At 38.9% G+C, this 14,909-nt stretch overlaps 1 protein-coding gene across 1 annotated transcript in view; it reads right to left on the bottom strand.

The window, feature by feature from the left end:
* Positions 1-2,086: 2,086 nt before the first annotated feature.
* Positions 2,087-14,909, bottom strand: part of RPAP2 (RNA polymerase II associated protein 2) — a 77,570-nt gene continuing 64,747 nt past the window's right edge. Inside the window, exons 12-13 of the mRNA XM_002929147.4 lie at positions 5,010-5,161; positions 2,087-2,515 (exon numbers count right to left, since the gene is read on the bottom strand). Coding sequence (XP_002929193.2) covers positions 5,020-5,161 — 142 coding nt within the window. The 3' untranslated portion in view covers positions 2,087-2,515; positions 5,010-5,019. The remainder of the gene's footprint in view (positions 2,516-5,009; positions 5,162-14,909) is intronic.

Raw genomic sequence — 14,909 nt, 5'->3', positions numbered from 1 at the left:
GATTCCTCCAGGTATCTATTGTTTATGTGGGGGGTGGGGGGGGAGAGAAATGGCACCTGATGGCTCCTTTGTTCCTGGAGGGGTCTCCCTGTGATCCCTCTCTCTAGGCCATGCCTGAGATGAACACTTCACTCTCCTTCCCATCTACCCCTGGTGTTTTTCAAGCTGCTGGTTCTATGTTGTATCTGTACACTCTTTCAAGGGTGGGAACTCTGCTTCCTAATGCCCTCCAGGCTCTCCTGGAGCTGAGTCCACTGATTTAAAAATTCCAGCCTTTTAAGTCCCACTGGTTGTAAGAACTCAAGAAATTGGCCTCCTCTCACTTTCAAAGGCAAATTTTATGGGGATTCATCCTCCCCATTTAAGGGCTCCCCAGTGTGAAAGTCTGTTTTCTGTCCTTCGTGCCACTGGCTCCCTTCTTGCTGTGGATGGCCCTAGTCCACTTTGCTCCCAGACCATGTCTTTGCCCTTTCTTCCTTCTTTGATGTGTCCTCTTCTCTACCATTTATTTAGTTGTGGAGTCTATCCTGCCAGTCTTCAAGTCATCTTTTGGCTTTATACTGATGTATATATGTTTATATCAGTATATATACTGACGTTACCTATCTGTATCCATGGGGCAAGGGGAACGTAACATCCTCCTACTCAGCCATCTTCCCAGCTGACCCTCTGCCCCATTGATCTTTATGCCTATCAGTATCACACTGTATTGATTACTGTAGCTTTGTAGTAAGTTTTGAAATCAGGCAGTGTTTTTCTGAATTGTTTTGGCTATTTTGGGAATCCTTTGTATTTCCCTAGAAATTTTAGGATCAGTCTGAAAACATTTCATAAAAGCCTACTGGGATTTTAAGAGGGATTGCATTGATCTATATCAATGTGGGGAGGACTACCATCTTAACAATTGAAACTTCTAATTCATAAACATGGAATATCTCTATACCTTCTTTAATGTCTCTGTTTTATAGTATTCATTAATTTTCTTTTATTTTAAGAGCATGAACAGAGGTGAGGCAGAGGGAGAGAGAAAAGGGAAACAGACTCTCCTGAGCAGGGAGCCCGCTGTGGGGCTCAATCCCAGGACCCTGTGATCACGACCCAAGCCGAAGGCAGATGCTTAACTAAGCCACACAGTTCCCCCTCATTATACAAGTTTTATTTTTATGGATTTTTTATTTAGAGAGTGAGCATACAAGCAGGAGGGGCAGAGGGAGAAAGAACCTCAAGCAGACTCCATGCTGAGTGCTAAGCCCAACATGGGGCTCAATCTCTCAACCCTGAGATCACGACCTGAGCCAAAACAGAGTCGGACGCTTACCTGAGCCACTCAGGTGCCTCCTCTGTTTTAAAATGTTTGGAGAGAGCAGGAGCTGGAGGGACAGATGGAGAGGGAGAGTGAATCTCAAGCAGACTCCATGCTGAGCATGAGCTGACCCACGGCTCCATCTCAAGACACTGAGATCAGGGCATGAGCTGAAATCAAGAGTCAGATGCTTGACTATGCCACCCAGGTGCCCCACAAGTCTTGTACTTCTTTTGTTAAATTTTCTAAGTAATGAATTCTTTTTCGTGTTATTGTTGAATGGAATTTTCTTCCTTTTTGGATTTTTCATTGCTAATATACAAAAACAATTGATTTCTGTACATATTGTAGCCTGTGATTTACTGAACTTGTAGATTCTTGTCCATTAAGCTCCCCACTCCACCAGGCTGCTTTCTGGACCATTTCCATGGTTAGACCTCTAGCAGCTGTCATTTCCTCCAGTGTCTAAGAGTGTAGATGTGATTCTAATTTTCTTTCTTGGCCCTCCAGTAAAGCTTCCCAAATTATCTGAGACCGCCCTCCCCCCTGGTCCCTTAACTTCTCTGTAGGCCTTGTGACTTGCATGCTTGATAGACATTTTGAAAAAGCTGTGTAAATTCTAGAGATTGTCTCTTTTGAAAACTACAGTTTCATTTTTTTTAGTTCTTTCAGTCCAGAAAATTCTGGGATACTCCTGTTTTGGACTTGTAAGATTAACTACATTGCTCAGGACCATTTTATAGCAGTTTCTTTAAAAGACTAATGACTAGACTTCCAAAGGGCTTCATCTTAGATTGCATTTATTGAACTCCTTACTGCTGTTTAGAATCTAGAGTTTAGATTGTGAGGCCAAAATGGGAATGTTCTCAAATGCTTTATCAACCAATATGATGGCTGGAATCATCCAGAAGAGGATAAGGTCAATATTTATTAAAGTTTCAACTTAAGACTTCAATTTTCATTTTTAAGTAAATAAAAATACTATATCTTACAACTAGGGATACTTGGTTATCCTTGTTGGAAAAATGGTTCTCTATCTAGGGGAAGTCACTGTACATTAGGGACTGGGAAGCAGGGGGCTGAAATCTAAGGAGGGAAAGGTCTTTCTTGGAACAAAGCTAGTTGTCAGTTACCATCAGAGCATTATTGTAGCTAGGATTCCAGAAATGATGAATAGAAGTTCATTTTCTATTTGGTCTTCATTGATTATACCTGTGAAGCAAAAAAGACAGTTTGAATAAACACCTAAAATATTTTACTAGCTTTTGGGAACACTGTGTGTTGTCTTCCCAATATACACTGCATTTTTTCCTCATTATGTAGCAATAGTGGTTTATGTGGAATAGACCCAACTCACATTCAGCTTGAGGGAAGGCTGAGATGGGTCTAGGTCAGTAAGAAAATCCTCTTCTGTCTCCCCTATCCCTTGTCAGGATGCTTGGGTTAGTTTATAACAATCCCATGGGCATGTAGATTGGTTCAGGGGTGCCCTCAATTAGTGTGAAGTTCAAGACTCTTACCAAGACAGTGGAACTACTGAACAATTTTGCCCCTCAGTGTCGAAGATGGCCACCAATGATCCTTGTCTCTAGTACTCATGCCATTATGCAGTCCATTCACCTTGAATGTGGGGTGGACTTAGTGATTAATTTCTGACTCATCATAGAGAAAGTGATGGGATGTCACTTCTGAGATTAGTTACAAAAAAGCTGTGGCTTCCATCTTGCTCACTATGAGGGTAAGACACATGACAAGTATGAAATACACAATGCCGAGGTCCCTGGATGACAGCCAGTGAAACACTGAGGCCCTGAGTGCACCAGCCTGTGGGGAAGTAAATCCTGCCGACAACCACAAGAGTGACCTTAGAAGGGCATCTTCCTCTACCTGGGCCTTCAGATGACACTGTAGCCCTAACAGCTTCACTGCACACTCACGAGAGACTGTGCGTCTGAGGCCCAAAGCTACACTGTGTCCAGGTTCCTGACTCCTAGAAAGTGTGAGATAAAAAAGTCTTTGGAGTAACCTGTTAAGCAACAAAAGTTAACTATATCATTCTATCATAAGAAAAGCTGGATTTTTAAAATTTGCAAGTGAAAACATATTAACCTTTTCAATATTAAATTACTACTAGCAAGTATATTAGACATTAGTCTTTATACACATGTGAACTTATCATTTACAAAAATCATGTAAAGAGAAAAAAAACTAATCTACCTACTCACAACTATCTTTTTCTCATAGGGAAAATTATGTATGAGGGCTCAATGCATTCAGAATCTCTTATAATATTGACAAAGGTTCGGCAAAGGTTTACCTTTGATGATTTACATAGTTTGTGTAAGTAAACAGTGATCACAGAGCAAATGTTAAGTCCACTTAAAACATCTATTGGTGTAAAAGTACTTTTGAGGACTTTCAACATCTGTTTACATACAAGTTTTAAATATGTTAATTAAAATGATTCTTGGTACTATTCATTAAAGCAGATCAGGAAGGACCGCTAGTTAAGGCATTCTTCTTTATCAATTTTCTGTATCTGAAGCTCAATAAAACAAAAAACTCCAACTTCACTATTTTCTTAGAGGGCCTCTGAATTGATGCTTATACAGGCCAATCTGAGCTCACTCCCTAAGTAAAAGCTTTTGTTTTACAAGGTCCCCAGGGGAGCAGGGTCATATGAAAAAGCCAGTGGGTATAAATTGGGAGGGGGTGACAGTGCTGACTCCTTATATTCAATTTTTAAGCATGTTCAATAAAGGGATGCTGTTCTTTCTTCCCCGCCAAAATTATTCTCTCAAATATCCTTCTATTTAAAAATGTGCTTGAAGAATTTTTTGGTTCTGTTTTTACAAAAAAATGATATATATCAAATTTGTTTTTGCAAAGTAGACAGGACTGGAGGCAGAATGAGAGGTGGATTTTTCCTTTTCTAAATTACATATGCACTTTTGTATGTTCAATTTTTACAACAAGCTTGCATAATTTAAGAAAGTTAAAAAAAAGGAAAATGTTCCCTGGGAGGGTCTCACTTGTAGTTTCAGCTGAAGTTCTTCAATTATGACATTACATCAATACCTATCTGAGCACTTCAGAGAGTGAAGTGAGAAGTAAGCAGAGGAAAGGGAGAGAGGTATGCCGAAGGTAGGCTGAGGGAGGGAACACTCTGATAGTTGTGAAAGAGGCAAGAACCTGGGAGATGAGGGGAGGGCTGTGTGCCCGGGAACAGGGTCAGGATTCAACAGTGGGACTTACTCATTCACCTAGTTATCTGCCCAAGAGATGACTAAGGTAGTGACTGGGTTGGGGATGGTTTCCTCGAAGAGGGAAGTAGGATGAGGATGTTCTCAGTGGTTGGCTGCAGTATTTAGGTTTCTTCCCAGGAAATAGCAATGTGCTTCAACCCCTAAGATGGGACATGAGGGATGGTCTAGGTTTGAGTGTGAAGCTGGTACGAGGGAGTTTTCTGGAGTACCACAAACAGAACTAACTGCAGTAACCTATAAGAAGGAATAACAACAAGGATGGGGCAGAAAGTAACAGGAGTGGACAGAAAGTGATAAGGCTGCTGAGAACTAAGGGATATCATGTTCTTCCTTAGCAAACTGAGGAAATCTTAAGGTCTATACTTGGGTTTTTAAAATTTTGAATATGAAAAAAAAAGATTCCAAACAGGCAACAAATGAAAAAACACAATCCAACTCACCACTCTGTGGTTAACAGCTGGTTTTAAAAATGATGGTTAAGCTTTCAAGGTCTTCATTCTTTAAATGTAATTCTTCCAGCAAAGTCTCTATAAACTGTGTAAATACCACATTTTCCTGAGAATGCTTCTGAATGCCAAGAATTGGGGTCAGTCTGAAAAGACCAAAAATATTAAATGCATATCCATGAAATGAGGACTAAGGGGCGCTTGTCTTCTACAGAGCAGAGGGGATTTTTGTCACAGCAGAGAGATGGAAGACTTTCTGATTTAATAAAATTCCCAGAGACAGAAGGCTATTATTAATAAAGGGAGAGAAGAAATCTCAGGAAAAGAATGAAAGATCAAACATATTGTTAAGTACGGAAAGAAACCTACAAGCCTGAATCTATAATATGTTCTTCATTATGCCAGGAAAAGCTACCAAGTTCTCAGAAATGAAAATGAAGTCTTTCCACTTGGGGAAAAGAGGCCGTGGAAAGCAGCTTAGAGGTGAGAACTAATTTAAAATCATACTGAACGTTTATATCACCTGAGTAAAAAAAAAAAAAATAAATGATAAACAGGATTACCTTTTGGATGAAACCTTAACATTTTTAAAACACTAAATAGATGAATTCCATCTTATACGGCACTTAATACAATCTTCTAAAGAACACTCTGCTTCTTTCCCAAGTCACTTCCAGTAAATACCCCGAACGATTGATTGCATATCATATTCTCAAAAGTAATTTTCAATGAAATGTCATTATTCACTTTTTAAAAGTCATGCTTACTAATCAAAGATTAAATGATTACTTTCTATAAATTATATATGACTATATATAATAATTATGTATATATTATGTATAATATCCAGAAAGCATGCTTCACAGAGCCTTTTAAGTTATATTTCTGGAAAGCTTTTGGAGAGAAAATTCTTTTATCCTCATATAGTCTCATACTTACCACAAAGGTCTTCCAGATGCTTTTTTAACACTGGTCACTGCCACCAGGCACATCAGACATAAATAAAAATAACCCTCTGATTTTAATCAATAAAGCTCAAGGAATCAGAGTGGAGCAACTCCACAGTACTGAGTGTGGAAGAGGACATGCTACCTTCTCAGAGATTTCTTCCTTGCTTAGCCATCTTATACAGAAAGCAGAAGTAAAAGGAAATATTTATCACATTGTCTGAAGACAGTTGGGACTTGGAGGAGGTGGTAAACTCTCTATACCCCTCAAGGTGTCTTAACAAGAACTGGAGACTAGGTGACTTCAACAGTCCAGTGAAATCGACAGAGTTCTACATGGGAAGACCAGTATAGTGTATTCCTTCCTCCCCCTCCTGTATTTCTTTACAGCTGGAGAATGCAGTACCAGGTTTTCACACTTTAATGAGCTTTATCTGCAGATATTCCCCAAAGGTCGTTAAGAAACGGGATAACACAAGCTTTCCACTGCCAAGGCCAAGCTGGCCACTTGGGCAGACCTAGGCATTCGTGGCCAGTTTTTCCTGAGGCATCTTCCTACAGGGAAGGTAGAACCCAGAACTCAACTCTGGCTTTTCCCATATGAATGAAATTGCTCTTTCCCCTCAATAAGACCAAAGTTAGTGGGGATTGGATAACTTCAGCTAAAATAAAACGAAGAAGTCAGAGAAGTTAGATTAGTTCTGTCAACTCCATACAAACGTAGCTTTTGCGTCTATTTAAAAATGGTACTTGGCACATCCAGAACAATTTCTGACTTTCACAGAGTCTAGTATTTGGTTCAAAGTCTCAATTACTTCTTGAAGTGCCATTAGTATGTTTTAAAATTTAACTCTCAAATTAGAAGTAAATGGTGATAACTATTTCTCAACATATGTGCCCATATGAGAGCAGAAAATGAGAAGATTAAGAAGCAGCTTTTAAGAGAATCATTCTATCAAGTGCGGGGTTATAAACAATATTTTAGGAACAGTGATACTTCTCTAGCAAACTTATAAGTCTAAAATTATAATAACTTCATTATGTGTTCATAGACACCTAAAAGTTTTGTTTATATAGAAGGAGGGAAGACAGTGATATAGAAAAACCCTCAGCTCACCTCCTCCAAACACAGTGAATCTATACCTACACGTCGAGCAATTCCCCCTGAAGAACTAAGGGCTGACTGAACAGGGATAGAGGGAACACACAGAGAAAGAAAGGAGAGATGGAGACATAATAACAAGAATCCAACCACTCTCCCCCACACCCATCTTGCCAACTACAGTGGCAAGTGACCAGAAATAGTGCTAAGAGACCAGAAATACAGCTCAGCCTTGTGGCACGGGAAAAAAAGATGCACTTTAAAAGGGCATCTAGAATATAAAGGAACCAGCTCTAGAGCATCTGAAAAAGGGCAGGGAGCTGCTAGAACACTCTCCCTGGGTCCCAGGTACTAGCCAGCACCATTGTTTATATTCCCTGTCCACCCTGATAGCACTGACGCGAGAAGGGTACAGATACCTAAGCTGGCCTGCTGCTTCAGTCAGCCTCAGTCCCCTAGACCACACTAGCCCTGTTGCCCTGCTGCACAGGAAAAAAGGCTGTAGATTAAAAGAACAACTGGAAGATAATCGAATGAGCCCTAGGGCATCTGCCAAAAGGCCAGGGAGCTGCTGGAACACTACAGTATCAAAGGTGCTGGTGAGTACCATGGTTTATGTCCACCCCCCCCCCTCCATAGCACAGAAAAAAGCAGGATCTGGGCACCCTAGCCACCTGCTTCAGTGACCCCGGGGCCCCTAGCCCACACCAAACCCAACTGCCCCTAAAGGTGGCCCTCCAGCCCTTACCTGCTAGAACTCTGTCTCCCTAAGGTAGCCCCAGTGCAGTGCACACTGAACCACCCATGGACAGCACCCACTACAGCTCCAGCTGTCTTGCCAAGGTAACACAGGCACAATCATTGTGCCACATCCTAGGCCTGTACCTGCTTCAGGTCTAGATAACTCACCAGGGCACCTACTGCACCGAATGGCCCAGGACCTCCCAGCCCATACCTGCTTCAGCAGTAGCTGTCCTGCCAGGGCACCCCAAGTGCAGAGAGCTCTGAGACCTCCTGGCTGGCATCTGTCTTAGCTCCAGCCATCCTGCCAGGGTACTCTCTGCATGGAGTGCCTTGGGACCCCAGGACCCACACCTGCTCCAGCTCCTGCCATCCCATCAAGGGGCACTCTACATGGAGCACCATATGACTCCTAGCCCAAGGCCACTTCGGTTCCAGCTGTCCTGCTGTGGCACCCCCTGCGTGGAGTACCCAAGGACCACCTGGTTATGCTTCAGCTCCTGCCACCTTGCCAGCATGCCCCATATGCAGAGCACTGTGGGACCTACTCCCACCCCTGCTGCCCACTTTGGATCCAGACATCCCACCAGGGTGCTACGTGCCTGGTACGTTCCAGGGCCCCCAGCCTACACCTGTTAGAGCTTCAGCCAGGTAAAGTCACAGGCACAGTCTACACCAGAGATATTCCTATACAAAGCCATTATTTCAAGTCTAAGAGAAATAGCTCTTCTGCCTAATTCACAGAAATATAGAAAAATCAAAGAAAATGAGGACTAGGCTTCAAAAGAACAAAGCAAAATTTCAGAAAAAGAAACAGAGCCAAGCAATCTACATAATAAAGAATTCAAAGTAATAGTCATTAAGATGCTCATTGGATTTGAGTGGATAAACTCAAAACTTCAACGAAAACAAAAAGTATAAAGAAGCAACCACTGAATAACTGAAATGAAAAATATACTAAAGGGAATCAACAGTAGATGAGAGGATACAGAAGAAAGGATCAGCAATCTAGAAAACAGGGTAATGAAAAGCATCCAAGCTGAACAGCAAAGTACTAAAAGGATTTTTAAAAAAATGAGGACAGGTTAAGAGATCTTTAGGACAACATCAAGTGTACTAACATTCAGTTGATAGAGGTCCCAGAAAAAGGGGGTGGGGCAGAAAATTTGAAGAAATGATAGCTAAAAATTTCCCTAACTTAGGGAACGAGACAGACCTCTAGGTCCAGAAGGCACAGAGAGTCCCTAACAAGATGAATCCAGGGATATCTACACCAAGCCACAAGATAATTAAAATGTCAGAGTAAAGATAAAGAATCTTAAAAGTAGCAACAGAAAAGCCAACTAGTTACGTGTAAGGAAAACCCCATGAAGCATGAGCTGATTTTTCAGAACTTTTGCAAGCCAGAAGGAAGTGGTAGGACATAGTCAAAGTGCTGAAAGGAAAAACCAACGACGAAGAATATCCCAACTAGCAAGGGTATTCAGAATACAAGGAGAGACAGAGTCTCCCAAACAGAAGTTAAAGGAGTTCATCACCACTAAACCAGCCGTACAAGAAATGTTAAAAGGACTTTGTTAAGCAAAAAAAGATTAGTCATAATTAGAAAATTATGAAAAGAAAAAACTTCATGACTAAAGCAAACAATAGGTCAATCACTAAAAAAGCTAGTATGAATATTAAAACACAAAAGTAGTAAAATCATCAGACATTTCTCTAAAAAAGACACAGATGGCCAACAGACATATGAAAAGATGCTCAACATCACTCATCAGGGAAATGCAAATAACCACAATGAGATATCATCTCACACTTGTCAGATGGCTAAAATAAAAAACTCAAAGTGCTGGTGAGGATGTGAAGAAAAATGAAACCCTCGTGTGCTGTTAGTGGGAATGCAAACTGATGCAGCCACTGTGGAAAACATTATGGAGGTTCCTCAAAAAGTTAAAAATAGAACTACCCTACGATCCCGCAACTGCACTACTGTATATTTACCCAAAGATTACAAAAACACTAATTTGAAGGGATGTATGCACCCCTATGTTTATTGCAGCATTATTTACAATAGCCAAGATATGGAAGCAACCCAGGTGTGCATCCGTAGATGAATGGATAAAGAAAATATGGTATACACACACACACACAGGAATATTATTCAGCCATCAGAAAGAATGAAATCTTGCCATTTACATCAACATGGATGGATCCAGACAGTTTAATGCCAAGCAAAATAAGCCAGTTAGAGAAGACAAATACCAAATGATTTCATTCANCCAGTCAGAGAAGACAAATACCAAATGATTTCATTCATATGTAGTATTTAATAAAGAAAACAAATGAACAAAGGGGTAAAAAAAAAACAAAAACAAAAACACAGATAACCCCAAAAACAGAATCTTAAGTATGGAGAACAAAGAGAGGGTTACTAGAGGGGATGTGGGTGAAACTAGAGGGGATGTGGGTGAAATAGGTGAGGGGGATTAAGAGTACACTTACTATGATGAGCACTGAGTAATATGGAATCACTGAATTGCTATTGTTATATACCTGAAACTAATGTAACAATGTATATTAACTACACTGGAATTATAATTTTTAAAAAAGTAGTAAAATCAATTATATCTAAAAAATTAGTTAAGGGACTCAAAATCAGATGTAAAATATGACATATGCATAAAACATGAATAGGAAAAATGTGCTTTTAGAATGAGTTTGAACTTAAGCAATCATCAAGTTAACATAGACTGCTATATAATTAGGATGTTATATATGAACCTCATGTAACCACAAACCAAAATCTTTTAACAGATACACATAAAAATTAGAGGAATCCAAGCCTAAAACTGAAGAAAGCCGTCAATCACAAGGGAAGAGAGCAAAAGAAGAAATGGACAGAGAAGAACTATAAAAACCACCAGAAAACAATTAACAAAATGGCAATAAGTCCATAACGATCAATGGTTACTTTAAATGTATATGTTCTAATGCTCCAATCAAATGACACAGGGCGATTGACTGGATTAAAAAAAACCCAAAACCCATCTACTGTGCTGCCTACAGGAGACTCACCTCTGATCGAAAGACACAAACAGACTGAAAGTAAAGAGATGGAAAAACATATAACCATGCAAATGAAAGTGGAAAAAAAAAAAAGCTGAAGTAGCAATACTTACACAAAAGAGACTTTAAGACAACGACTGTAGTAAGAGATAAAGAAAGGCATTACATAGTGAAAAAGGGATCAATCCAACAAGAGGATGTAACAATTGTAAACACAGGAAAACCTAAATAAATAAAGCAAATATTAACAGACATAAAGGGAGAAAATAACAGTAATACAATAGTAGTTAGAGGACTTCAACATAGCACTTACATCAGTGGATAGCTCATCCAGACAGAAAAATCAATAAGGAAACAGTGGCTTAGAATGACAGAGCAGATGGACTTAAGAGATATACCCAGAACATTTCATTCCAAAGCAGCAGAATACACATTCTTTCCAAGTGCACATAGAACATTCTCCATAACAGATTACATGTTAAGCCATAAAATGAATCTCAGTAAGTTTAATTAAAGATAGAAATTAAACCAGGCATCTTTTTTTAACCATAATGGTATGAAACCAGGACTCAAATATAAGAAAAAAAATCTGGAAAGAACACAGACAGATGGAGGCTAAACAACAGGTTCCTAAACAACAAATAGGTCAACCAAGAAATCAAAGAGGAAATTAAAAAATACATGGAGATAAATGGAAATGAAAACACAATGGTCCAAAATCTTTGGGATGCAACAAAAGCAGTCTAAGAGGGATGTTTATGATAATACGGGCCTACCAAGACACAAGAAAAATCTCAAGTAAACAATCAAACCTTATACCTAAAAGAACTAGAAGACAAACGAAGACCAAAATTAGTAGAAGGAAGGAAACAATAAAGATCAGAGCAGGATTAAATGAAATGGAGACTAAAAAAAAAAGGAAAAAAAATCAATGGAAATACAAAAGGATTGTAAGAAGCTAGTATGAAAAATTAAATGCCAATAAATTAGACAACCTAGAAGAAATGGATAAATTTCTAGGTATACGCAATCTTCCAAAAAAGTGAATCAGGAATAAATACAAAATGTGAGCATACTAATTACTAGTAACAAAACTAAATTGGGTAATCAGAAATCTCCCAATAACAAACGTCCAGGACTAGACAGATTCCTTCACAGGTGAATTCTACAAACATTTAAATAAGAGTTAATAAAGTACTCTTTTCAAATGATTCCAAAAAACAGGTGGAAGGAAAACTTCCAAATTCATTCTATGAAGCCAGCACTACCCTGTTATCAAAACTAGATAAAGACACTATGAAATCTACAAGCCAGTATGTCTGATGAACATGGATGCAAAAATCTAAAAGGCAATGTACTGAATGGGAGAAGATATTTGTAAAGGCTATATCCGATAAAGGGTTAATATCCAAAATATATAAAGAACTTATACAACTCACAACAACAAAAAAAGACAATCTGATTTACAAATGGGCAGAGGACCTAAAGACAAATTTTTATGAAGAAGACCTACAGATGGCCCACAGATGCAAAAATGCTCAGCATCACTAATCAAGGAACTACAAATCTAAACTACAAAAAGATATCACCTTACACCTGTCAGATTGGCTAGAATCAAAAAGACAAAAATAACAAGCATTGGCGAGATTGTGGAGAAAAAGGAACCCTCATGAACTGTTTGGTGGGAATGTAAATTGGTTACAGCCACTGGGGAAAACAGTATGCAGGTCCTTAAATAAAAAACAGAAATACCACATAATTCAGTAATTCCACCACTAGGTATTTACCCAAAGAAAACAAAAACACTATTTCAAAAAGAGATATGTACCCCTACGTTTACTGCACCATTATTTACAATAGCCAAGATATGGAAGCAACCCAAGTGTCCACTGATGGATAATGAAGATAGGTATGTGTGTGCATATACACACACACACACCATGGATTATTACTCGGCCATAAAAAAGAATGAGATCTTGACATTTTCAACAACATGAATGGATCTAGAGGACATTATCCTAAGTGGAAAAAGAGAAAAACAAGTACCATGTGATTTCACTTATATGTGGAATCTAAAAAAACAAAACAGGTGTGCCTGGGTGGCTCAGTGGGTTAAGCATCTGTCTTTGGCTCAGGTCATGATCCCAGAGTCCTAGGATCGAGCTCTGCATCGGGCTCCCTGCTCTGTGGGGAGACTGCTTCTCCCTCTCCCTCTGTCTGCTACTCCTCCTGCTTGTGCTCTCTCTCAAATAAATAAATCTTTAAAAAACAAAACAAAGAAACAAAAAGCAAAAACAGAGCCATATATACAGAGAACAAACTGATGGCTGGCAGAGGGGAGGGGGTGAGGGGAAATGGGATACAGTAGGTAAATCACAGGGATAAAAGGTACAACATAGGGAATATAGTCCATGGTATTCTAATAGTGTTGTGTGGTAACAGATGGTAGCGACAATTGTGAGGACGATAGCGTAATGTGTAGAGCTGTTGAATCACTATGTTGTACAACTGAAACTAACAACATTGTATGTCAACTAAACTTCAATAAAAACAAATACAAAGAAAAGATTTATATCATCTAAGGAAACAGACTCAATCCTTTCTTAACATAGTGATTTGGCCCTTTTACACAAGACCGCAAATAACTACCTCCATGAGCTTGGAGGAGGGGGAATTCTACACCTCTGTGTACAGCATGTCGCAACGGATAACAAACTTTAAATTATAGCCATCGTTCCTCCTATATAAACTAAGTGTCTCTTGCAGAATTTTATTTTCTCCTTCATGGAACTTTTTGTGGGGCAAGCTCTTAAAAGTTATTCATATTCTTGAAAATAGTTCCCAATTAATTTCAAGTCCTTTTAATCCTTCCTCATAAATGCCATCTGACTGCTCTTTATTCAGATTGGTATTCTTCCCTAAAACCCCTTCTAGGTTCTCCTTTTCCTAAAACGTACTGCCCCAGAATATACATATTGTCCAAATTCATTAGTTCAAAATAACAACATACTTCCCACCTCACAAAAAGATACAAAATAAAATCTTTCATGTCTGTTATCTTTGATGTACTATCTCAGGATCTTATCAAATACCCCTCCCCCCCTTTTTTGTTTAACTGACTCCCCAGGCTCCTCCTTTCCTCTTAACTCCGTATCTGTGCACTATTAATCATGGTATGCTAATCACTTATCTCTTTAACTTTTTCATTAAGGAACTCTCATCATCCTAATACATACTGAAAGGGACTCAAGCCTCTATTCTAGTCCTGAAACTTGTAATAGTGACTGTTAAAGCCACAATAAACAAAACCCCCAAAACTACTTCTTCTTAAATAAACAATAATACACTTCAGTTGGTATTTATGTGTTTTATGTAGGAAATACCTTTCAAATAATTAGCAGAAAATATGATGGGCCATGAGTAAAAACAAAAGATATTTATGTTTCAATTATTTCTTTCAAGTGCTTTTAAGTAAGAATAAAAACCTCTAGAGGTGACACTAAAAGTATGGCTTACCACAAACAGTCTGTATGCTGGAGAATATAATTAGAAAAAACAACATAATACCTTGCAATGTATAAATCACAAGCAAGAAAGGAAACTTCTCATTAAAACTCCACTGATTCAAATCTCTGTTCTGAAAAGGCAGGCAGCCTTATATAACTAGTTCTTTACCATATGGTAAATGGCATGACAACAAAAGCAAAAAGCCAAGTGTCAAACTGCATCTTATTGATAAGACCATTATTTAGCTGACTGCTCCACATATGCCAGAACTCAAGAGGAGAGAATGCAAGTCAGGTTAGGACAGGTACCTTCCATTTGCTATTTCTGAGCTATCAAACAGCTGGTTAACAGGAATCATGCACAGTAGTGAGAGGACTTTCAAAGTCTGACAACTGAAATGAGAGATTTCTAATTAAAAAGTGGCATTTAAAAAAACCCCATAATATATCCAAGGATTTAGAGCTGTACAAACGTTTATGTCTGAAAAGTCACCTATGATTGTGTGAGTGCCTGGTTTGTATCCTACCAACTGTG

This window comes from Ailuropoda melanoleuca, chromosome 2 (genome assembly GCF_002007445.2).
Source record: "Ailuropoda melanoleuca isolate Jingjing chromosome 2, ASM200744v2, whole genome shotgun sequence".
Classification (NCBI taxonomy): domain Eukaryota; kingdom Metazoa; phylum Chordata; class Mammalia; order Carnivora; family Ursidae; genus Ailuropoda; species Ailuropoda melanoleuca.
This window is presented reverse-complemented; position numbering and strand designations above follow the sequence as displayed.